Source organism: Lepisosteus platostomus, chromosome 25 (genome assembly GCF_059453375.1).
Source record: "Lepisosteus platostomus isolate fLepPlt1 chromosome 25, fLepPlt1.hap1, whole genome shotgun sequence".
In the NCBI taxonomy this organism is placed as follows: domain Eukaryota; kingdom Metazoa; phylum Chordata; class Actinopteri; order Semionotiformes; family Lepisosteidae; genus Lepisosteus; species Lepisosteus platostomus.
Window position 1 is genome coordinate 13,940,273 of NC_142635.1, and position 26,686 is coordinate 13,966,958.

The 26,686-nt window shown below is 41.8% G+C and overlaps 1 protein-coding gene and 1 long non-coding RNA gene across 2 annotated transcripts in view; one reads left to right on the forward strand and one right to left on the reverse strand.

Annotated features, from left to right (window-relative positions):
- LOC148641178 (uncharacterized) lies at positions 1 to 26,646 on the forward strand. The gene is made up of 7 exons (XR_015930484.1): positions 1 to 172; positions 6,603 to 6,737; positions 10,479 to 10,656; positions 11,190 to 11,360; positions 21,178 to 21,285; positions 23,999 to 24,692; positions 24,855 to 26,646. It is a non-coding gene; the product is annotated as an uncharacterized LOC148641178 (long non-coding RNA).
- The window catches only part of kcnj5 (potassium inwardly rectifying channel subfamily J member 5), a 19,520-nt gene continuing 1,530 nt past the window's right edge, over positions 8,697 to 26,686 (reverse strand). Inside the window, exons 2-4 of the mRNA XM_088620208.1 lie at positions 20,430 to 20,512; positions 18,014 to 18,893; positions 8,697 to 10,121 (exon numbers count right to left, since the gene is read on the reverse strand). Coding sequence (XP_088476334.1) covers positions 9,715 to 10,121; positions 18,014 to 18,893; positions 20,430 to 20,498 — 1,356 coding nt within the window. The 5' untranslated portion in view covers positions 20,499 to 20,512 and the 3' untranslated portion in view covers positions 8,697 to 9,714. The remainder of the gene's footprint in view (positions 10,122 to 18,013; positions 18,894 to 20,429; positions 20,513 to 26,686) is intronic.

Consider the following 26,686-nt stretch of genomic DNA (forward strand, 5'->3'; position numbering starts at 1 on the left):
GTTGCTTAAGTGCTATATATTACTGTCGGCAGGACTGCTTTGAGCTACAAACACTGCTACTTTGCACGTTTAAGTGTCGTAAACAAGGTTCTGGGGTTCGAGAATTCTCTACGACGGGCCGCTGCACTCTGGATAGCGGGTTCGGATCGCGAGGCATCATCACCCACGAAAGGTAAAACGGGATTTGCAAGGGCTTGTTCTCGCTATGTGGGTCTTTAGGGGAGTTGCTGTTAGCTTCCCAGAACGCAAACTGGTGGGATTTGTTCAAAACTACGATAGCTTTGCTGAATTAAAATGCTTAAATTAAAATTAAAAACGTGAACGTGTTGTATGGCCGGACGTGTAGATACGCACATGCTAAAGAATGCGTGAGCAGATGCAATGATCGAAACCGCCCGTCGGTAGTTGATGACTGAGATCCCAACGTTTCCTGTCGACGCTCAAGTGCAGACAAACACAATATGGAACGGTACGTTTTTAAATTACATCTCTTGTTCATAATCCTTATGTTTGCTTCCCCCAAAAGTGTGAATTGGCTTTCATTTAAAAAATAATTTTAAACACACCTCTATAATATTATATAGGCTACTCATTCCTTATTCGCGTTTGAAGTAAAATTTTCACATTTTTGTCGTTGACCTGCATTCATTTGCTTAAGTAAAATCACCCCTTTTGGCCTGGTTGTGTCATTTTCAGATCTTCTAACATGATGAAACAATTCACAGAGTAAAATCATTATCTCGGACTGGGGGTGCCACCATCATTTGGCATCACTTTAAACAAAGTATTTTCTTTCCAAAATTAGTTTGATTGAGAATGGAGCAAGTTTGAATACTCAATTCAAGCAGACATAACTGGGACAGTTAGGATATCATCTTCTTTGAATGTACAACTTAGGAGGTTCTCTTCTTAAGGAGAGGGATTGAAACACTTGCAACAGGTCCTGAATGTGGCTTCATTCCTATACACAGTGCAACCTCTGCTCGGGTTTAACCAGTTGATTAATTGATGTTACTGTCCTGCCACATTTCTGAAAAATCAGTGCATTTTTAAGAAAAGAAGACCAAGGCCAAGACACTCCTAACCTCATCATGAGCTAGTTACCGAGTCTCTGATATCTTAGAGAAGCTCAATCAAACAATGAACTTGACTTTCTTAGGGCTTGTTTATTCTGTAAACACTAGGATTATTATTGCTCAAGCTGAGCTTTACAGGTGTTTACCTTTCCTTTGTTTACACACAAAGAGTAAAGACCGCAAAACCTCTTCTAAACTGAACGGTCGTGTTCAACTAAAGGAAACTCTAAGGAAGGCGACAGAGTCAACATCACTTTCCAGTCTACAGCAGGACGGCTGTGCATGTATTCGGACAGATTCTGACTCACAACAAAAACAAAGGATGAAGTAGTCTTCATCCTCCTCTGTCCTCCAGTACCTTTGAGTGATATATGCTTTGCACGGGAACTTAGGCATATCTGCCTCATGTATGTTTTTCAGGGCTCTGTATAAAATTCTCTGCTGTTTGTCTTTCTGTTATATGAAGATGTGTAGATTCATAAACAATACTAACACATATACAGGTTCTGACAGAATCCTGAGGAGAAAGAGGCGGGTTTGTGCATTTAACCTCCAATTAATTAAATTAATTGCCCCCTCCCGTCCAATTTTATTAGGCTCTGTAAAAGATTTTTAGAAATTAAACTTTTGTGGTACGAGAAGCAGTGCCATGGTTGCTGAAGACATTTTAAAAAAATCTAAGCGAGTCATTAATAGTTCAGCGCACAATTTACACTTGTAAATGACAGGCACGTTGCATCAGAATAAATATTATCACACATCTCAAGTCTTCCATGAGAGTAACCTCTGTGGGCCCATGCCCCCTTACTAGACCCCTCCTGGACTTATCAAAGTCAAAGAGTAATGCAAGAACAGCCACTGGTGAATTGGAGAAGGCAAGCTGTCTTTCTGAAATGCTAAATTTGTAGCAGAAGCCCAGACGACCCAGATGACACACGGAGTTCTGCCTGAGGTTTTACTAAATCAAAGCATTTCCATTAATAAAAGAAGCGGCAGAATTTTTTTTAAAATATAAAATCAGCATTATAATCTCATGGTCAGCAGCAACCAGGAATGTGTTGACAGGGGCTACGCTTTGAGGTGAAAATTTAAGAGCCCATTTTCTCACTCCTGGTGAATAATTAAAGAATGTCTAATTCTCCGTGCTTCCTGGGTGTGCAAAATAACCTACTCAGAGTGAGAAATGACACCCTTAGGAGGGTAATCGATTCAATTGGATGATTAATAAATTCCTCCAGTCTGGAGTGGATATTATTCACGTATTTCAGTGGTTTTCATGTTCTTAAGTCCGATTAGCGTTGCGGTTGAGAATGGTAAAACATCCTCTGCGATTCATGAGTGCACATAACTTATGAAAGCACAAATTGCGTTGTCACCTCCTATTAGGAACAACAACCCAGCAGAGACACTGAGAGTGCAGCATTCTTTTATTAATAATGCAGATAAACATGCCAGACTGAGCTCGATCTGCCTTTTCGGCACTTACCTAGATGCTGTTAGTCCTGTCCCAGGCGTTCTGTTTGTTTTAACTGAAGCTGCCTGCTGTGCTTGTTCTCTGATCCTGTATGTACAACTGCTATACACAGCTCAAGTTCCTTAAATTGCACACTGTCAGACATCAGTTCGATTTTTCATTCACAACACAACATGACACATTTAGACAGGAAGCTATGTGGCCCGTTTTGAGTGAGAATAGTTTTTAATCATCATCAGATTGACCCCTTAAACCTGCTCTTCAAGGTCCTCAGTGATTCTGTTTGCACAACCCTTTTTGTAATAGACACCTTCAACTGCCTGTGTAATGAATTAAAGGCTTTGGGGACTGCTTGATTCCCCTTACAGACCCCTTGGTGTAGACTTCTGTGTTGTGTAAAGTAAAGATCCGAGTTGACCCTGATACTGCCATGACAGTCCGGCCGATTGCACCACTGGTCTTGTGTCCCCGCGCAGAAAAAGACTCGTTTTCCTAAATGAAGTATTAACCGCCCCGTATCTAGTTCCCATCGTCAATTAAAACTGAGTTGTCTTGTTACGTCCTTCTGCACTCGTGAAGTGGAAACTGTCTGGGTCCCTGAGTTTTCTCAAAGTTCACTGCTTCATTCACAACTAATTATCTGTCATTAAAAATGAACCATTTGTTACCCATTTATTGTATAGAGTTTGCTGTCTGTCCTGTGTACCACAGGGATGGCCGGCACTGAGCCTGTTCCAGAATGATGATATGTTACTCAGTTCTCCTGCAGCAACAAACTTGGGTTTCTGTCACAGCAAAATTCTTTGCTATCTGTAGCTCACAACGGAGTGACTCGTGCATCTGAGTTTGCCACTTTTCCTTCTCTAGCTGTGGTTGTGCAAGAACAGAGTTCTAATCCCTGTGTGCTGGAGCTAAATGATATCAAGCAAGAAAACAAACTTTTAGAAAAGCTAATATGTTGATTTATTTTATACAATTTGATGTGGCTGTGATAATTCTTGGTTTAAAACGCAAAAAGATTTTCTGGGACTCAGAACGAAGGTCTCTCAACTGATATGCTCTGATCCAATTGTGTGAATTTAATTCCGAAGGCTGCAGCAAAATTGGATGGTTTTGAAAACTCAAAAACGCGTCTCTTTTATTTTTCTCACCTCTGCATTTGAAAGCCAAATTTCCATGTTATGTGGACAGAATTGATAGTTGCAGCCGCGATTCAAAGAAATGTGCCGCACTGCATTTTGTGTGTGCTGGTTTCCAAAAACCTCATTAATAGAAGTAAAATGTTCCACTCAGTCTAATGTATGCTTCTTGTGTCCGAGGTCCAATTATGCAAACCAGTGGGAATACTCAGAAATAGATTTTCAAAATGCAACAGAACGTTCCTTTCTTTGCTCCAAATGATAAATTCCTCCGCATCCGTTCAGAGTTTTAAAGCTGTGCAGAGCTGAAATGTATTGCATTCTGCACACTGGTTTTAAATATGATAATGCTGGCTGGAGTAAGCCTGTTTACTCTTATACTCTTCTAATCATTTTTCAGCATGTGCATTCTGACTGCCAGCCCCATTTTCTCCAAAGAAACCTGCATTTATGAATAATAATGATGAAAGCTTTTATTCCACCACTAATTCAAGCAAACAGCTTTGGAAGTGAAATACCTGCTCTGACTTTCATGTCTCCTCTTCATTTGACTGGTAATTCCAGGCACTCGCCAGATGTGGATTTTATCTCTGTATTTCACAAGTATGATGCTAAAACGATAATAATAAGTCAAGAAAGGTTTCTCAAACATTATTCTTCAAGGGGAGCATTAAGAAACTATCTGGCATACAAACATGCTCAATTAAATATATACGTATTTAACTGAACTCAAACATTCCTTTCGGGTGTTGGCAATTTCAAATAGTTCCATAAAAGTGGAAATCATTTACCAGTAACTCCCTCCTGGACAGACACTTGTACAGTGTTTCAATTGGATAAAAACAAAGCAAATGATGTCACTTCTTCAGACGAACGTTCTGGAACATTCGGGACTTCCTCCATGCTTTCCTCACATCATGACAGTTGTGATGTTAAAACAGACTGGGGCGTGCTCGGACACCAAACTTTACACTACTCTTTTCATCACTAGAAGGTCATTACTGTAGGAGCAACTTCAGCATGCCTGTAATCTCCATCCTGATATCTCCAGTATCCCGTGCTGCAGTAGTAGCAGACCTTTGAAATCCCTTTGCTTCTCAGGAATGGATTTTTTTACACACGTCTGAAATATGTTTTATGGATAAATGTACAGTAGATACTTCGGTTTCTGAAATTATTCAACCCCCTTAGAGTACCCGACAAAAGTTGATGCACTTGTATTTGTCACAGAAAGGATGATATTACTTGTCAACAAGAACGGGTGTTTTCGTGCTTTTCTAAAAAAAAAAAACACATTTGTGCTTCATCCAGCCATGTTACTGTATGTGGTGTCATTTGACTCAGAAGCTAGTTAGTTGCTGTTTGGAAAATTCATGTCTTTATCTGTTTATGTTACCGTGTGACTTAGCCACAGAAACCAGTCATAAGGTCTTGCTCGGTTGTTATTGTTAAAGACACTGCAGTCTTCAATAATTCTAGAGTTCTCTAATATTGCCAGCAGTTGCCCTGGGCCTTTAATGTGCAGAATAAACAGGTGTCTTACAGGGTGTTTTTCTAGTCACTGCTAGAGCTATTGGAATGAATAATCCTTTGTATGAGATCTTTGCCTAACTTTCCCTAAGAGTACATTGTACTGTATTTGTTTTTTTACCTTCTCTTCAGCCTCCTGTAATTCTCAGTCATAATCAAAGTAACTTCCACAATCTTTCTGAGTCTTTTTGAAATTAACAGCATTTACAGTATTTTCAACCTATTTAGACCTATTAGACTATGAACACATTTATACTTTTTATCATTTTTTTTAGTAATATACTCAGTATGGGTAGTTTGATATTTACACGCTCATAATTTGTGCATTTGTTGTTTAACACAAGCCTTGATAACAGGTGCTACTTCTTAGTTAAGGACGAATTAGTTCTGTATTTAGCAAGTCTTGGTGCAGCCAGCACTGGGCACTTCCTTCGGGTTCAAAACCACAAACTCGCAGGAAATGAATGGTATTGCTTGGGTGACACACAGACAGCTGGGCATTCTTTGTCTCCACATTTTTCCAGCCACTGTTCATCTCTCTTACTAAATAAATCGAAAAGGTCTCTATTGTTTTAGTCCATATATTTTATAAATATTTCGTTTATATTATGTAAAATCTGAAGCAAAAAAATTCAATCAGATCGGAAATGTGAGGTACCCAGTGTGAATTCGCAGTAAGGACACTCCGCGCAAAAGCCTCGCAAGATAAAACGTTGCTCAAGTCATTGAAAAATACTGATGAACGTCATAATCGTCAGCCTTCACATCACACAAACAAAACAATACATCAAAACTGTCCACAATTAATTAACAACCCAAGTCAGGAAAAAATATGTGTAATGTGACTTACGAGACATAAATGACATTTACTAAAATGGTCATTGAGTGTGAAAGGACCAGGAATGCCTGCACAGATGTACGGATGCATTTACATCCCATCTCTACCAACAGTCATCCTAGATTGGATCCATAACAACCCCCCCCCATTATAATGGGAAATGTTTATTTTAATTTACAGGATTTTGAGATGTGTGGCACCTCAAATGGATGGTATCCAACTTGTAAACTGAGAACGACCTCTACTCATGTAGCCGCATCAGCGTGTGTAGACTGCAAAGGAACAGATAAAGGTTTATTCCATGCTGAAAAGAAAAAACAGGCAGCTGAAGAAGGCTCTACTGCCGAAACATTGTGTCTCTTTTGTTTTCCTTTCAGCATAGGATAAACCTTTGCTTTGAACTCGTGTTCATACACGAGTAACACAAAATCTTGATGGACACCTACATTTTATTTGCTAAATCAGTTTCTACAGTATGTATGTTTACATACAGTATGTTTCCCCACAGTGACTTAACAAAAGCTTTCACCTTCCTGTCTGAACAGCAGCAGAGTTCCAGCAACTGAGAACCACATCGTTTTCCAGCATTGCAGTGACTACAAAGCTGTTCCTGTGACTTGGAGAACTGCTTTTTTTCCATTCAGTCCGTCTCTGGTCACTTACTCCCTGAACTTGAAAAGGTTAGTAGAACTGCATTAAGTGTATGTTGGAAAGGAATTCAGAGACGCACTTGCTTCCAAAACACCCTCTCTGACATTTCCCTCCCCCTCTAACGGAGCGCAAAACACAATTCATTTTCCAAATCCCTTTGTTTGTTGGACACTACAGTGTCAGTTATCGTTTGCCATTCCTGAGTGCTAAATGAACACACACTCAGATTCAAACAGCAACAGAAAAAATAACAGTATACAATATACACAAAACAGTGTCAAAGAGGTTTTACAAATTTGGTTTGCACTGTTTTAGTTGAAAGGTCTTGGAGGAAAAGACTAAGACAGCAGTGAGGTCACTGAGTTGATAGGCTTCTCGCTCAAGGTTTAAAAGCTTTCAGGGCACCATTTGTATATAAAAAGATCTGTACTCACTTTTCCATTACCACCATTCTAATACAACATTATTTTACAGTGACAGACTGCATTCGCAATCATCATGGCCCATTTATTGAATCCCCCGATGACTTAGAAACAAGTCTGTTTTCTGTTTGAGAACTGTAGGCTTGAAGCGGTTATCATGAATTGAATTACAAGCTTTGAACTTTCCTTTAAATTATACCTGTGACTACCCATGTCAAAATCAATAAAACTTTCTTCAGACAAAAAGTTCCCACTTTAGAAAAAGCATTTGAAAATCAGTGCAGGTGTTAAAGACTCCTCACACTATAGTAAACCAGGATGAGTTTTACTAAGTTATGACCATTGATAAACAAATTATTTTTGATAAGATATTTATCAGAATGATTTGATAAGCTGGCCATTGATAAAAACTTGACCCTTGAAATCAACATCCAGGGTTTTTCCTTCCTCATACCAGGTAACAACGAATTTCTAAAACGCATGTACTGTATTCTTGGGCTAGTAGTTAATGAATACGTACCCTGAGTAAGTAATTCATGAATATGTATTCTGCACAAGGTAATTAACGAATATCATGTTGCATTAATTCAAGGCATGGGCCTAATAAATTAAAGAGAGCACAAAAAATCTGTTTGTAAAGGGCAGTGGCTTATCCTTGTTTTTTAAAGCAGAAGTTTGTGTGATTTCCACACATTTCCACAGTGCGTCAGCTGTATAAAGATATATATAAATGTATATATATAGTTGTACTGTATATATACAGTATAAAGTCTGTACATGCTGGAAAATGAGAAAAGTGTAAGATCAACAGAGTGAAAAAGGTTTTATTTTGAGATTTTCATATTTGATATTTAATATTTGAAAAATACGAGGATTTCCCATGACCCTTTTCAGTCCTGCATGAATACACACACAAAAAGAAGCAATCTTGACAGAGTTCGATGACTGCTTTTACTTTAGTTTTAGGAACCCGAAGGCTCTAGCACAAGGTTCTTAAAAACCCAGTTTTCAGCTGGGTTTTAACTGGAAACAAGCTGACCCTGGCCTGTGTCCTCCATAAGAAAAAAAAACAAATTTCAAAGATTCTTCTGGTGTTTAAGAAAGCTTTACGCGCAATAAAATGTATTGTTCTTTAAAAACATATCCAGTAGAGCAGTGTTAACATATTCTATTGAAGAAAAACTGGTTTCACAATAATTTCTGACCACACATGAGTGGGGATGTTTCATAAGACTGAAAACAGCCCACCAAACACAGCTGGCCTAATGGCTCATAAATATCCTAAATATTTTATCACGTAATGTCAAACTATTTTTAATCTGTTTGTTGAGCACTCGGTCTGGAGCTTGGATACCTAGAGAACAGACATTCCCTGTATTTCTTTTACCTTTTACCCAACCCAACGTGAGGATGGACCGTTAAAACTTTCATCATGCAAGTTTAAACATGGTCTGAAAAAGTTTCCACCAACTGTGAAACTGAATAAAAGCTGTGCAGGTTGTAATTCGAAAAGGCCTGACGTGGAACAATCCAGTGAACAACAAGGACAGCACGCAAGAGAGGAGCTGTGGCAAACTGCATTTTAATTTACCCTAAAACTGGATGAAAATGGTGTGAAAAACAACAATGGTGAACAAATACACTCCCCAGACGTACTGTATATGGATTGACCGACAAAGACCAACCTCCCATCTCCTGCAGAACCAAACCTTTTCTCCTTTCCTCCGGAAAAAATAAAAGAAAACCAAAACAAAGCCGCTTTGCACTGACCGTTTGCAGGAGCCCTTTGGCACAAGAGGATGCTGACAATGGCCCAACAATTGTCAGCCGTTCCTCATTAGTAAATACCGCATTTATCGATGGGGTACTGACAGTATTGCGTGGCCCTGCAACACTTTCTGGGGTCTGGGAACAGCACTGTGTTTTGAAAGGCTTGGCTCATTCCTGACTGGGGAGATCTGCAGAGTGCAAGACGGCTCTTTACAGTGATTATGGTGATATATTATACTGTATACAAAATCCATTACCATATTTCCCTACTTCCTTCTTGAAAACAGTCCCCAAAGAGCCGTGCCTCTCCTCCATTTCAGTGCACAAGCTTTCTCCCCCCTCGAAAAAAAATACTGTACATTTAACACCTCCTTCTTTTAAATAAATAAACCCGGGATTCGAAGAGCTTCTGTGGTATAGAAAGGAAAAAAAAAATCTTTTGAATCAAATAAATAGGATTGGGGAAACTACGAATGCAGTCCACATGCTGAATAAAACTGCGCCCCGCTTGAGGGATGACTGTAGAGGTGTATGCAGTCCCCCCAAAACACGGATACAGAGGTCAAAGTGATTAGTGAAGAGCTGACAGCCTGTGGTCTTGAAAAAGAGGGACTTGAGGCTAAACAGTTTCTGTTTCTGGCAGCACACAACCCCAAAACCCCCGTCCTTCCAGCCCCCAAAACAAACTGAGACAAGAAACAAAAAGCCAACCACTTAGTGAAAAATGAAACATAAATAGCCAAAAAAGATATATTTAAAGCAGAGGTAATTTGTAAAGGCTGCATATTCCTCTTGGCTGTACTTCACATACTGTCTACGTCACTGTGTTTGGTCGAGGGCTTGGACAACAAACTGATTCGCCGGTCTCCATGGCTACGCACAGGCCTCCTCTCCCGGTGGGCCGGTGGGCCTCTCCTCCCTCCCAGTCCTCCGCCGGCTCCCGCTCCACTCTTCCGTTCTCCTCCTGCTGCCCGGGGCCGAGAGCCAGGGTGGGTGTGGGCTCCAGTGGGGGTAGGCAGAGCTGGGGGAGAAGCTGGCCCTCTCGGACGAGGGTGGCCAGCTCCCTGGCGCTGCAGGAGGGCGTGGGGGTCTCGTAGATGTCGTGGAAGGTGTTGTAGTCGACCTCGTAGAAGCCCTTCTCCAGGGTGAGCACAGGGGTGAAGCGGTAGCCCCACAGCACCTCGGTGTCCTGGTAGGAGCTACGAGCCTGACAGGTCATGCCTGTGAGCGAGAAGGAGACGCAGGGCATCAGAGCCAGAAGGGACGCCCCACAATTCTTTGAAATGTACAGCCACCCGGATCTTGCGAAAGAAAAATGGGTTTAGCAATTGACACTGTGTCTAAGTGTATGCTTCAAAGGTAACAACAACAAAACAGGTGAGTGTTTTTTCATAAAAGTTCCTGAATTTTGGAATGGTTTCTTGATTAGACACTAGCCATTTTTAAAATTCTTCAAAGCCACAGTAAGCAGTTCTTGTTTTTCCAAAGAGGTATCAGTTGGCCGACACCAACGGTGTCCAGTCCCGGTTCTGGAGGCCCAGGGTCTGCCAGGATTTCTAAGTCTCTTTAAGCCTGCAGGTCGGGAAGAGCTGGGAGAAGCTGTCCAATTGGTCCAGTTCCGCCAATAACCAGCTGGCTCAGCGCCTGAAGAGCTGAGTTGGAATGAAAACCTGGAGGAAGACCAGCTCTCCTGGACCAGGACTGGACCACCCCCGTTTAACACATTTAGAAAACTGAGGATCATGCTACACCAAAGGTACTTTGCAGGGTCTATAAAATATTGGATTTCACCTCTGGCTAAAACCTGCAAATGGTTTTGTTTCGACCCAAAATCTGGTTGGTGAATTGACATTTGGACATCATGTTGGTCCAAAAAATGTTGCTTACTTCTCATGGAAGGCCGGTTTCTAAATAAAACTGGATTATCATGCTTCAGCGTTTGAGAAGCCAAGTTCCCACAAAGACGAAACCTACCTGTTTCCAGATGAGGCCGAGAGTGCAAAATGTGATCTGTAAATGAACTTTCTGAGATCAAAACACCTGGAAGTCAAACGGTCTAACGGCTTCTGTCATATCCTGCGGGACACCATTAATATGCAATGATTGAAGCCATTTAAAAAACATTTCTTCCTCTTTTCCTACATATTTAACTGACAAATATTCTCCAACATAATCAAATAGAAAGAGGATGCCTTAACTTGCTAAGCTGGCTTGTCAATGTTTTTTTCTCCCTGGAGTAGGTCTAATTAAACAGGTGAAAACAAATCGCTCCTTGGTTCCTTCACACAGTGCAGACTCAGGACTTCACCCAGCTCTCCAGGGGGGAAGAAGAAAGCACAAGACTCAGCCCACAGAATGAAATGAGCAAGCAGAAATGAACCTGCAGTGATAACCCAGTGCACAGGGGTGTGGAGTGAATGGCCAACAGAGAAGCAGATCTTGAACCTCTGTGCATGTTCAGTAGGTGCAAATTCTTTTCCACATCTTCTTTTTAAAAAACTATACTTCTGCGCTTGGCCTTTCTGCAACATCTCTTTGAATTCTTACCAAATCAAAGAAAATGTGCTCAAAGAGAAGACAGCGCCTCTTACAGTGGTCTGTATCTCAGACACACAAAGGCGTGATTCTGGCACAATTTGGTTCACACCCAGGGATCCAAGTTTTGAAATTCTAATACCTGCAAACATGCTAAAGGTGTTCCAGACCTACTGGGCTCTATTTCACTCTAGCATAATTAGAAATAACTGGTGCAAGCTTGAAGACATTAGAGCTGGGAGCCAAATAAAGATCAATTGCAATTCCGGGCTCAAAAGTAGAAAGCAGAAATACAATATTTCTGTAGCTGAGCTTTCTTCGGTTAGCTAGCTTGTTTGCCAATTGATCCAATTGATCAGTGGAGGCATTTTCTGTAGGAAGCCAGACTACCATCTTCAACGTGGCTCAGTACCTTGTTCCAGATTCCCACAACCCCTTGGCTTGTGTCCTGAGGTAGATGTCTCACTGTTAACATCAAGAAGTCCATCGGGTCCGTTGTCAGATAACATCAAGTCCAAAACACTTCCTGAATGGAATGGACTTTCAAAAGGAACTTGTAGCCCCGAATCATGTTCACACAAAACTGAAAATCTGTGTGCTTACTAGGGCTCAGATGCCAAATGCTGATCCAAAGACCTCACTAAACATCAGGACCACTGGTAACTTTCCACTCAATCCTTTTAGACCGAAACATCAAGAGCCTTTTTCTCTTTCACTATCTGAATGCAGTTTTGTTTTTGGACTATTCATTTTAATAACCGTGAAAGAAGTACAGCCATGTACTGTAAGTAAATGGCACAACACTAAGAGAAATTTCTGTAAAATAGAGCTTTTTTTCTGGTTCAGGCCTTTCCTGGAGTACATATGCACATTGACAGGCATATAAAGAAACAGAGGGAAAACTCTTTGAAGAAAATGCATTAGCACTTCAACATTAGATTTTCACAGGCATATACAGTAAAGTTTTTTTTTAATTTACTTGCAAGGCTCAGTTTTCCAGATCCTGTAGGAATAACTATGGGGTAAAAAAACTACTAGCAAGGAGATTGTGTTGCTCTCTGAAACGGATTTTATTTCTATATCAATTTGCATTCATTTTTTGAAATAGCATAATGTCTAAAAATGTGGACTTCAGAGCAATTTCATAGTCCCCGGATACTTTGCTTCTATCCTTTCAATGAAAAAAGAAGAGAACATTGCAGAGCTTTCTTGAGTGTAGTGCGCTACAAAAACTCTTGGCTATTACAGAAATGTTTTATCTTTCAGATTGCTTTTACGATTATTTTAGTTCTGTATATATGAGAGAGAAAGAGCTATAGAATATAAAAAATGGATTAGGAGGAAATTTAAAATGCAGCACATTCACAATATGGTACCTGTGACATGCTACAGATACAAATGATATTCTGTATTTCCTTGAAGTTTCATATATTTCTGTGGAAATTGCACCCAATTTGTGCATATAAGAATGGATACCAACAACAGGCGGCCGATCGGCCTATTTGGTAGTACTGTAGCAAGAATCTTGTCCATCAAATTGTTAAAAAAAACAAGGTATAAGCTTCTGTGACATACAGTACCTGGGTAGTCCGTTCCATACCCCCACAAAGTCTTGTGTATTTATGACGAAGAAGAAATATTATTCATTGCTTTAAACACCCCTATGTCAGAGTCCACAAGAAATTTGAGAAGTAGAAATTGTCAGTATAAAAATGGCTTTTCGGTTCTGGTTGGTGAGCATGGATTGGAATGGCCTTTTAAGTGACTTGCTTTGCAGCAGCATTGGAAAAAGGGGGCATCATTTCAGGGGAGTGAGGGTGCCTAACCTGCAAAGGAAGAGGAGATTTTAAGAACATACACTATAAAACGCCTCTCCAAGTTTAGGCGAGCAGTTGTCACGAAAGGCAAAGCATTCACACAAACCTCATGAGGACAGCAGGTCAATTAATTTAAGCTCTAATTTAAATGGGGGCGCAGGGGAAGTAACGTCCTCCTACAGCCTGGGAAGCCTTCATTTAGTGTGCCTCCACGGCTTTTAATAAACAAACTGGTGTTCTCTATTACCAAACAGAAAACTACAGAAATAGAGTAGCTAAAACTTCATTTAACAGGATAACTGCTGTTTGTTAATCTGTATTTATTGGAATACAGCATATTCACCACTGCAAAGTTTCTGGATCACGCTTTCAATATAGCATGTGACAATTAAAATATCCTAGTAGAATAAAACACACTGAGTTATATTAATAATCATGCTAATTTATACTAGCGTCTAGAGCTGTATACAAGAGTCCACAAAGGCAAAAAAAAGAAAACCTCACTGTTTTCACCGGCACGCAACAGCAACAAGAGCAAGAGAGCAGCGAGTTCAGTGGAAAATAACAGGTCTGAGTCGCATTCCTGACCGCGGCCCAGGAGTGCAGGAGTGCAGGAGTTCGCGATGGTTCAGCGGTCGCCGAGCTACGTGCTGCCGCGCTGCCCCCCCCCCCCGCATTTCGAAACTGTTCCAGCACTCTGCGACGCGCTTTCCCGCGCGCCGCGGCCTCCTCTGGGATAGGCGGGGCAGGCTCTCGAGGTCGATCTGACGCTAGGGCAAGGCCATGGGAGCCTCCCTGAGGTACTGAGCCATCGGCTTAGCTTCTACTGGGACACTGTAGAAATCTGGCTCTGGCCTGGGGTCATCGACCGGGTCTCTTGACCTGGCATTAGCGAAATCTGAGCCGACACCTGCTGTTGCGCGTGACACCACAGACATAGCTGAAAGGTGGGATGACATCATCAAGAATAGCCACTGGACCATAACTAGACTGGAGACTCCTCAATCCCCATTCATACAAATGGCTAAAATGCAATTCGGGGGGCACTGTGGGAAATACACCTCGTGTGTGTCTCCTTCAGTGTTCTCCAGAAGTGGCCATTCTTGCTACAATTAAACTCGCTCAAACCTTCACCGGACGGCGCTGTGACTCCTTGCATCCCTACAGCATCTAACTTCTCGCCACTGTCCCGCTAAACCAGCCACTTCTTTTTTATGCAGTAGCATGCCGATAGTCTGTCTTCCGGCAAACAGAGTTGGCCGTTCTCACTTTCTAGTTCTTGCCCCCGTGCCCCGAAGGAAGGCTCAGCATTGCGTTTTCTCCCCTGCTTTCCGCTGCGCAGTGGGGAATGCACTGTTAGCTGCTCCACACACGCAGTGCGGCACAGTAAAGCAGAGTGTTGGGGGGCCTGTCGTGCCTGCAGCTCTCATCAGGGAAGTGGAGCAATAGGACTCCCTGACCAACGCTGTCCGGGAATTTTCAAGGAATGTTTTTAGGGGATTCTGGCACGGATAAGATTCTAGCAACCAAACAAGAGCAAGAGCAGCCTCTTCTCTAAGAATGGAGCTTTCCAACGTCCTAAGGTGGAATTAATCCCGTTCCTCCTTGTCCCAGAACTTCAAACACTAGGTGGACACCAATGTTTTTAAACAGTACTGGAATGCTGCTGGCCCAGATGTTGAAGTGACTTGTTTTTCTGGGTACCCATACAGGCTTTTTCAATGACTGTGTTATCTTTAGAGAGTCCTGATGAGCCACAGCCTAACCTGACAGACACAGACAGGGCACGGGGAGGGACCACACACAAGAGTAGGACGCCAATTCACCACAGAATCATAAACTAGAAGCCATAAAACAAAAAAATGACTTCCTTTATGGGTATATTTGTATAAAGAATAATACTACTTTAAAAGATTGAAATTGAAACCATCATGATTGGCTCCATACTTCAGAGGGCTATTTGCAGACAAGTGTGGCCACAGGCAAAAGGCTACTGTTAAAAAGGGAAATCAATGATTCTTCATGGAACTACTGTAATTGGGCTTTCTTCTTTTAAAAAAAAATAACAGGCACACAGATAAAATGTCTCTGTGAAGATTGCTGATATGAATAAAACATTGGGCATTCTCTAATTTATAAATATATAATAAGCTTAACATATTTAAGAAACATAAATATGCTATTTAAAAATACAGACCCAGCATTTAATTGTTCCTTTTCCATTTCCGTCTTTAAAAGGCCTGATTTCAAACTCAGGAAGAAAGCATTAAAAGGATGAATTTGCATTATTTAAATATAATTCCTTCTATCGTGTCTCCTACCCTTACTCTGTTTCATTTGCCCAGTTGAAAAATTGACATTTCGCCTGTACACACCACTTCAGAGTTGAAAAACGGTGTGTGTGTATTTGGGGGGGGAGGTTAGCAATTAACTCTCGTGGTTAAGCCCGTAAATGTGTTTTTATTCTCTAGGCTCCTCTGACACAAATACCCAGATTTTTCAATCAATATCACACAAGGACCCTGAGAAGCTAGCTAGCCTCGGTGTTAGATTCAGGTGGCCGGATAATCAATCCGGGATCCTTGAGGCCTGTTTATAGGAGTGAAAACCGGCTGCTCTGTCATTAATCACATTATTTTACTGGGCTGTAACTAATGGCACCACTCAACACAATACTCTCTCTTTCCCACCTGCACACGCATACTAACCCAAAACTTGTCTTCCTGCCACTGCGGCGGCTCCTTATTGATTCTCATTTCATTTTTATATACGGTTTCAAACTCCCCTCTAAACTTCACACAGGGTCAAGAGTGGGCCAGAAACAAACATCTCTGGCACATTTAGATTTCAAAGAAAAAAGTAGGTTGGTTTATGCAAAAGATCACTTTAAGTTGTAGGGGATCTGTTGGCCCCAGAGATCCGACCTTTGTGGGGACAGGTGCACCAATATGGTTCCACATTGACAAAAATACAGTAGATGACTCCCCTCCCATGTGCATACAAACAGACAGGTTTGACATTGGAACCATTCACTGTGTCACACCTCAAGCGCAAATGTCCAAGGAACCACAAGACATGCATCTATACAAAAATACTGTATAGAAATGTCATTCATGATTTTGATAGCACTTTCTATCAGTAATATTGTTTTAAGACCCAAGATGAAATGCACTTAAAATGCACTCTTTTTTCATCAGCAGAGGATACCCCACCCGTGTTCCTGACAGGGCCCTCACCCAAGCCAAAAACAGCCCTAGCACCTTTCGACACAATCAGAAATTCCCATGTTAACAACTGCATTCCTTTGGTGCTTCCCTTCCACCCTAACACACTTTCTATCCCCAGGGCCATTAACGACAACTTTTCCATCCAACAGGCTGATCCCTCCACTGGGACCCTCTTTTCTAACTGCCCCATCATCTCATATCGCCGACCATCTAATCTGCGTAACCTTCTTGTTCACAGCTCCCTTGACCGCCCTCAGCAATTATCCACACCAGGCACCTTCCCCTGCAACAGAGCTCGCTGCTTCACTTGCAAGTACATATCTAAGACCACACTCATTCAAGGCCCCTCAGGACAATTCTGGATCACTTAAATGACATCTGCAACCTTATTTACTGTATCTCTTGCAGAAAATGCCCAGACTTCTACATTGGATAAACAGGAGACTTGGAGACCGTTTCAGAGAACATGTCAGGGTTGTGAAGATGAAAGATTTCTCCAAGCCCATAGTTTCTCATTTCTGCTCTGACGGCCATGATCACACTGATCACTCCGTCTGCATTCTCAAAGGATTTCTTCATTCCTATAGCAGAAAGGTTCACACCTTCCCCCCTTCTCTCAACGACAGACTTATTTTCTTCCAATCCTCTTTCTTCATTTTTAGGTTTCGACTGCACATCCGTCTTTGTGCACATGTGCTCGTGGTTGGACTTCACTGCTGGGGCTCAATGGTAAATGACCCAGGGCGCTTCTCTCACAGCTAAAGCAGTCTTTGGAAAATGTGAACATGTTGGTGTTTAGCCAACAAATCTTGTGTTTGCCCATGAAGAAAGACTAGTTTTCAAAATACCAGAGAGATATTTTACCAAACTAACTGATGCAACAGAAAAATGGAATTCATCATTACACAAACACAAAGTCGGCAAGGTCTGCGTGTTTGTGCAGGGTGACAAGGGCTGTTATCGCTGGAAAAAAAGACAAACACAAACCCATCTCTTCATAACACTTTTGAGTGTTAACATACTTTTAAAAAATACAAGCCCAATAAGATGGAAAGGTACTGTAAATGTGCTCGTGAAGGTTTACGTTATCACAAGTAAGCTTAGCATCCTACCTGTGGTCATCTGGCACAAAATAACACTGAACACAGCACTGTGGCATGAGCTGTTGCGGGAATCATGCCTTAGCAGGAAGATAACCCACAGCCTGCCCCAGGAGTGATGGATGAAAGGCAGGAGTATGTCTCTGGACAGGATGCCAGTTCATTGCAGGGTCTGCACAAACACCCACCAGACAATTTCGAATCATCAGTTAACCTAGCCATTTTATCTTTAAGAGGTAGTAGGAAACCAGAGTCTCTGGCGAACAAATCCAGGTGGATACAGGGAGAAATCCAAAAAGTCAATTCAAACGACAGCCTGTAACTAAGAGGTATGAGGCGGCAGTGCTGTGTCTCAGTGCCAGTCTTTACATAACACCTTCTCTCTAGATAAATGAAACTGAAAAACGACAAAATCAATAAAGAGGAAATTTTACCTGTGGCCTCCACCATGCCTTCTAGGATGACGACAATTTCAAACTCTTCCTTTTCCATCTGGGCCTTGGAGAGCTCCCAGAATGGGCTCTTCTCGTTGATCTCGTGCGAGATGATGAGGGGAGATACCAGGAACAGGCGGTCGTCCCCCGTGTCGAAGCCCACGTTGATGTCTGTCTGGTTGAGAGGGATGAACTCGCCTTCCTTGGTCTGCTTGGATTTGATGAGCTTGGCCCGAATGGAGGCCTCGACGATGTGCGAATTTCGGAGGTCCCCCACCCTGAACATGAGGCACAACTTGTCATCCCGCACCGATATGACCGCTTTGTGGGAGAACATGAGGGTTTCCGCCCTCTTCTTGGGCTGCGAGATTTTCACAAACATGCACCCCACCATCAGCGCATTGACAATGGATCCCAGGATGGCCTGGACCAACAGGAGGATGATCCCCTCCGGGCAGTTCTCCGTGATCACCCTGTAGCCATACCCGATGGTGGTCTCTGTCTCTATGGAGAAGAGGAAGGCGGACACGAAGCTGTTGAGGTTCTCCACACAGGGAGTCCAGCCTTGCTCATCACCGTGCTCAAGGTCTCCACGGATGTAGGCGATGAGCCACCAGATGAAGCCGAAGAACAGCCAAGTTACGCAATAGACTAGGGTGAAGATGAAAAGGCTGAAGCGCCATTTGAGGTCCACCAGGGTGGTGAAGAGGTCACTGAAATACCGGTAGGTCTCTTGCACGTTGCCGTGGTGCACATTGCACTTGCCGTCCTTCTGAACGTAGCGCTGCCTGGGCTTCTTGACTGCCTCGGCTATCAGATGGGTCCTGTCCGTGGAGACGTGGGCCAGGCCTTCTCTAGCTCGCCTGGGAAGCTTCTTAACCTGGAGGGGGATTCAGAAAACAAAACAAATGAGGCACGTAAGTTCAGAGGCAATTCTGCTTCTACGTACAACAGCCTTGCACAGCTGTCAAATCTGAAGCATTTTACGGAAAGCAAAAGGGTTATCCTTGCATTTATACAGCTGCAAGTGTTTGGCAGCCTGTGAAAACTCCAACGTCCAGATTTTTAGCAATATTAAGCAGCGATATTTTGCTGGACAATTTCCCTGGGACTACCAAGTGTTTTCCAGCACAACCCTCATTGATCATCCAAACTAGAAATGTAGAACACTAAGAGAACTAGCATTATCTGCCAGCATTACATTTGTCTTCTTTACAAGTTATCATGAAGATAAATTCCTATACCCTTGTGACTGGACTGTGCAGAATAAAAAAAAAAGAATCCTCTTTATTTCAGCCAGGCCTTTACTGCTTAAAAACAACAGCAGAAAGAACTCAAATCAGAGTCATGGCTTTATCAGAGTGATGCATCTTACTGTAAACATGTAACTGGGTCCCCCAAAGAATAAAGTAGGACATGAGGGGATAGTGTTTCCCAAAACCCTGGAGAGAGAGGCTGTTTCTGCAGATGGTACTGTGCCCTTGGTGTTTTTCTACTCCCACTGGAATATGGGCACGCCTGGCTGGTCTTAGCATCAAATCGTACCCACAGAGGTCACCGTGAGGCAGCTCAGGATGTCTGTCAGCCTCGTGGAAATAAGTCAGACATCAGACAACACAGTGGGTCATGACTCTCTGAAAGAGGCTTTCTTTTTCCATCCTCACACATGTGACAACAACAACAAATGTGATAACTCAACAAGTGTTGAACCTCAACATCTCCACAAAAAGGTTAGCAAGGTTAAGGTATGTCAGACCTAGTCTATATGTGGTCACTTTAGGCACAGATCTGAGAAAACAAGGGGACTGAAACGCTAAGACTTCTTTTCCAAAGCCTACCAAATAAAACCACTTTGGATTAAATTTATCCTGATATGACAATAGCTCAGCAGCTGTATGCAAAATAAACATGCTATATCACTGAAATGCACAATAACAAGATTTATATATGAGAATACTCTAACTTTTACTGGAAACATGCCAATTGCTTTGTTAATATATTCCAGACTATAAAAACATTTCTAATCTTTAATCTAAACATTTTTCTTTTTTGATTTCTAAACTAAGGTACACTTCCATTTGAAAATCATCTATTTTGAGTAACTTTCTGATCAGCGTGTTCTTGGTATTCCAACCCTGGTATCTTTTTGGTACATAGTAATCTTAGCGAATGGATGTTTCCATGAGTGTCTTGTAATAAGTTATTGAAAAATTAGAATGAAAAAGTATTATAATCATAAATACATTATAATGAAATGTATTAATGATATAATATAAATACAGATGGTATATGAATACAAACGTATGTATTAAGTTATTGAAAAAATAGTAATAACTTATTGTAATCGGTTATTTATAAATTCTACATATTGTGAGTGAAAAACTGGTTTTACAGTCTTATTAATGGCAAACCTCACCTCTCGGGGAGCCACTCCTATCTCCATGTCATGGTCCATGTGAACCCGCAAGTCTCCTGCCATTTTCATCTGCAATCACAGACCTAGAAAAGATGCCAACAGGCAGTCAGTCACCAGCTGTCCTCTAACCCTTATGCCTTTGTACGGTTGATCTGAGGGGGCAAATTAGGACCAAAAATGAAGGTCTGTTGGAAAATGAAAGGATGTTCTGCCCAGATGATTTTTTAAATTTAATTTGATTTTGTCTTTTAGAACACCGCACATCGACTGTCGCCGTTTCACAGTTGACAGCAGTTCCCCTTGGGAGCCGAGCACATCCAGTGCGCACGTGGTTGTGACCAATCGCTAACAACCCTGCAATCAGGGCGACTTACTTTCACCCCCCTCCACACACACACACACACCTCGAAAAAGTACAAACTTTAATCGGAGGTAATTCAGCACTAAAACCAAATGATGCAGATGAGACCATCTGGAGTGCTCTATCTGGGAGGAGGATAAGTGAAGCCTTGCAAGGCATTCCCTGCCAGGCAAAGCGTATTACATCACAAAGGCACTGTGTTCAGATGTGCAGAACCGGAGAACAGCAACAGCAAAGTTCCTAAACTCTACCTGCTGTCATTTCACCATGAATTCTCGGCTGAGGTTTACCTACCGCTCTGTGGGTCAATGTTACAGCAGCAGACGTGTGCTTAATAATAATGTGCATTTTTACATTTTTTAATTGAGCCCCTTTGTCTTTTAACAGCTGTCCCTGGGTTCTGTTCCGAACGCCTGTCTTGGAAGCGTCGCATCTTCTCCATGCGGATAAAAAAAAAAAGGAGTGTTGGGCCAGAGAGACAGACTCCTAGCTCAGGTTAGCGACCCCTCTGTTAAGGTGGCATTGGGAGTATTCCTACGGGTACTTGAACACGTGAACAGTCCCTTTCAGAGGGAGAGATAGGTCGAAGGAGAAGGGCCTACAAATATCTGGTGTCTCACTGCAACACAGTGTATCATCGCTGGTTCCCGTTTCATGAATGTATTTTGGAATCATGCATGCCTGTGTTTCTGATTTCCTGATCGGGCTCTGGCTGTGTCTTGCCTCAAAGTGGCCTGCGCAAAAGGTCCACACGGTCACACACGCACTCACCCATTTCCTAACTTCCTTTGCGACAAGGAGCAGGAATTTCTTTTAGATAGCAGGTTTTTAAAAACGAATCAGATACTTATCTTGGTGTGCTAAGAATGTAGCAAGCATTTATCTTGGGGCTGAAAGACAAGACAGGATGTTGCAGCAGTGGCGTACTGAGGCACCCAGATAACACTGCGAATCTATTTCACCCAGCATGCCATGTTTTGAGCAAATGGAGCAACAAAGCACTGTCTGGAAATCAAATCTGATTTCCTGTGAACTCCTCTGGTCCTATAACAGGCTCCCCAAAGCTGCCTGTTGCTGATAAAAAATAAACGGTGCAATATGTAATAGATATATAGATTTTCAATCTATATTTGATCTGTACAATCGCTTTCCAGTTAGACAGTTCCAGAGACTTTCCTTATTACAGAGCTCTAAAACATCTTGTCACGTGACAGCTTGCACGCTTTTCATTTTGTTTAGGGTTTATTTTTTAAAATCACCTTTTATTTTCAAATTAGCGTTGCACATCTGTTCTCATGGCCTCGATTATCTAGCACTCTCTTTGGCACATATTATGACGGCCACTACTGACATCTAATCTATTGTACAGCTGGTATTATGTTTATTATTATTAGCTTCTTCACGTTGACCTGTTAAACAGGTTATTTCTTTCAATTAAGCCATTTAATCACAGTCCAGGCTAGAAAACTCACTGCAACCCACAGCCCTCCACCAAGTTTGTCGCCCCAATCTTCACAGCGCTAGCAAAACTGGGGAAAAAAAATGGCGTTCTGCTGCTCGTCTTTAAAACAAAGCAAGACCTAAGGGGATCTCTGATTGGATAACAGGATACAAATCAGCATCATTAAGCCCATGTTTAATAGTTAGGAAGGGCACTCGAACACAAGGCTCCTTACTAGACTGAAAGGAATACAGGTTCTGCGACTCTTTCCAGCACGACTGGGACTGTGGACAGGGGTCGAGGTCCAAACTTTTTATTAGGCTAATCACACGGTAGGCACACCACTAGAATATCACCCCCCCGCCCTCCTGCCTTTTCACTTTGCTGAACAAATGTCAGTGTCACTCGCTGCATCTTGGCAAGTGGGCTGCATAGCCACACTTCAGTCCTATCTCTTGTCAGTCAAGACACCTGAAGGTCACTCGGAGCAAATAACTTAAAATTTCCCAAAGCCAGCACCAACTTTGGTATCCTTCTGAAATGATTTTTTTTTTCCAAGGCCGACGGCGAACTCTTTCAGTTTCGGAAAATGCAAGGGATCATCTCCAATGCAGGACGACGCTTTCCAAGACAGCCTTATCATATTCTGACTGGACAGACCTGTTTAGCCCAAAAGCAAATAGCATGGGCCTTGTAATCAGCAGTATTTGCTATATATAGGAATAGGAACATTAGTATTCTCAGTTCATCCCAATCCATTGTGACACAAATGCTGACCAGACATTTTTAAACAACCTGGGTGGTGCGTTCACACCTAATTTAACATAAATTAAAAGATTGATTGAGAAGTAATGGGGGACCCATTGAGACCCGTTGATGTCTTTGAGGTCTGCCTTCATGAAGACAGAGGGCGAAACGTTTCAAACCCCTTATCGAGTCGCTGTTAGCTCATTACCTTGATTTATGATTGGGAGGTGAAAGCAATGCATCACAATTTTCTAATCCAAGCCTCGCTGTTCAATCACTGTCTGCCAGAATGAGGCTTTTACAACAAGGACTGATACTCAAGCAAACACTGTGTATGAGCAAGAGGCCTCAGCACTTAAATAAGATTTAGCAAAAGAATGATACAGCATAGCATGACACTTTAGAATCCTTTAGCACTGCCACGCAGTACTAAATTGGGTCTTTTCCAAGGCAACCAGGTAATTCAATCAGCCCTTGTAAACAGCAGTGTTAAATAACAGGAAAGACTCCTTCTTTAATTGAGCTAAACTGGAAAGCAGCCATAATTTATTGAAAGGAGGTTTGATTAACTCCTTTAAGGACATTAAGGAAGTTAATGCACATGGTAGCTGTGTACTTTGGCATGATTTCAACATGCTGAAACTATGCTTTTCCACAGTTTTTTCTCTCTGTGCCCTGCTTCACCAGGTTTACCTGTGCTTTATTGCAGCTAGCCACAGCAAACCTTCAGAAGGCTTCAGGAAGCTCTGATTAGTGCACTGAGACCACACGTTCTTAATCAGCAGCTCATCGCTGCGTTGCTCAATGTGCACTACAATGCAGGAGCCCTCCTGAGTGCATCTTTTTAATTAAAAGCAGCATATGCAAAATGAACAAAGACACCGTTTAATTCACGTTTAATTCGAGTTTCTCCGGCTACTGTTGTTGAAATATTTGTGGAACCGAAAGACAATGACACCTGTGAGCACTGTACCAAAGGTTTCATTTTGTTTTTTTCTGCTTCTTTGCGGTTATTTTTAGGCTTTCCTCACGCCCTCAGCCAGACTCTTCTGCTCAGGAAACGGGAGTATGACAGGGAGAGAGCAAAACGTAATGCCCAGGGGGTGCGTAAGCCCACCTTTCCAGCACCTCTGACAGCTGTGTCTCCTTCAAGCCCTTCAGCTGTCTTGCCCCTGAATGAGATGAGGGGACTGAGCCTCAATAATGCAGGTCCCTCCTTATGCAGTGGTAAGAGTCCTGGGGGAGAGATGACCCACACATGCGAAGTAAAAGGCTTTTACTCCTCTTCATTCGGGAAAGAGAAGTGTTCACTTATTTAGGACACAAGCCTGACTAGAAACAGTGACAACAACAAGGCAGAGGGATACAGTCTTAAATTCTAAACACTAAAGCTGCTTATACATTCAAAGAGCAGCAAGAGATATTTCCTTAATTCTCTCTTTCACCTCTGGCGATCGCTGTGGTATTATGTGGCTGCTGGTGCACCTAGCTAACAATGTGTCATTTTCGCTTCATGTGAGCTCAGAATTTCTAAGGTGGACTTTCTTCCCCAATGGAAAAAGGTTAAGGAAAAAAAGCACTCATTTCAGATACACGCTGATCTCCATATCAATAGGTAATGCAGAAAGAAAGAGAGACGCCATTTGAAAAGCTGTCAGCAGTTTTACAGTATTTCATCAGCTTTTCTGATCTAGAAAAAAGAATTATATGCTGTGTCGAGAACAACGTCAAGAGAAAGTCCTAATATAGAAGACGTAAGTTCCGATCAAACTGTACAAAGGCAATAGTTTAAAATAGAATATGATAAAGTATGGTAAAATACAGTTCCACTATCATTAATGGAAATCTTTCATCTTAGATTGCTCTTCTGTCATAGTGTGCTATGAAGGTACAATCAATGTAGTCACCTCTGCGACTGCCAGTTTTCAGAAACGTAGAAATATCTTCAATTGCGAAAGCTTGCAGAAACTCAGAGCTAATCTTCCATGTATAGCCATTATCACAGGTCAGTTACCATGCAGTCAGCCTAAAAACTACTACGAAAGATTAACAGCGGAAAAACTCAGGGCAGGATTTTAAGGAGCAGAAAAAAAATAGCAGATCTGTAATTTATTCCACAGGGATAAATGAGCCTCTGACCAGAATGTACTGTTGCAAAAAAAAAACCTGTACCACTTTAAAACAGACCGTATGCTTTCCCTGGTGCGTCCTTCTTATCAACTAAATATCTTCGATTAATAATTTATGAAATAATCTGATTTTCGTTCCCCTTTTAGAGCTGTTCCTTTTTGCTTGCAGAACAGGCTGGGCACTGTGTGTTCTTAACCTGAAAATTGCATTAATATCTGTTCCCCGCAACATGGAACTTCAATTTTACGGGAGACAAATCCCTTTTTAAATTAAGTTGCTTTAACTGTAACACAATTTATGGTCAAGAGGAATGGCCTTATGTTGCCATAAGCTGCTTCTGTGCTACTTTAAATTGTGGTCCATTGACTTAGTGGTCAATATGGGTTGTGTTCTTCCCAAGCAGTCGAGAATCCTTATCGTTTGTAAAATCTACCATCACAAATGAGGAATACAATGACTTCGAAAGCACACACTGACTAAAGCTCTTTATAAGAATGAGTTCATTAAATTCTGCTCTTCAGCTCAACTCAGATGGGCTTCGCTGACACAAAACAAAAATGACTTCTGAATAACCAACATGATATCATACTTCGATCAAGAGAGGGTTAAAAGACGAACGACTGCAGTTTGAAATATGTCCTGAGAGACTGCTAGTACAGTATGTCACAGCGGAAAATTATTAATTCCGGAGCTGCAAAACAGGACGAATAATGACAATTTGCTTTTCCTGTAAGATAAGAGATGTCTTTTTCTTCTCTCTTTATACATGATAACAACATCCGCTTAAAAGTGGCTCAAATGAATTTTGTATGATTGTGAAAACAGATCTGATGTGAAATCCAATGTGCTCTGAAAAAGAATATTTAAATTAAAACATATATACTGTATATTCTAATTTTCCTGTTTAGAATGCTGGATTTAGATTTGTAATACATAAAGACACTGCCTACTTCTTCATTAAGGAGGTATTTTATGAATTTACACTTTTTCCCTTAAGAGGTCCTTTGTAAAGGTTAACTATGGCAAATGCACAATACAGTGTAGTAAATCCCAGTGAAATCATGGTCAAGTCAAAAGACATGCAAGTACAGTCCTGTACGATCACATTAATATTGTAGAATTGCCACGTAAATTCACTGCGGTAAACTTTCAAAAGGTAAAGTTGAAGGACGCACACCCCACCAGCCCTACTGAGCTACAACTGCATCACAAGGGAAAAAAATGTATTTAGTAAGGTTTAAATACCTTTACAATGCTAACTTCCAAGATTTATATATAGATTATTTTCAACTGAGCCCCCTCACTGAAGTGTTAGATGTTCCACAAAGCACTCTTCGATATCAAGAAAGAAAGGAAGGCACATTTATACGGTAACAGCAAGAAACATTAGAATATCCCATCTGGACATGTGTCTCTGCTTCTTTTTCATCTTCAAAAACGGGGCTACTTTTCTGTCCTGGAGCTGAGCGCCGTTTCCCTACGTACCCTGCACGGTGCAAGACAAGTCGAGGCTCCGCACGTGGGGAACAGAGACGCACTCTTTCTCTGACCGGGGGCAGCTGAGACGCCCAGGGCTTA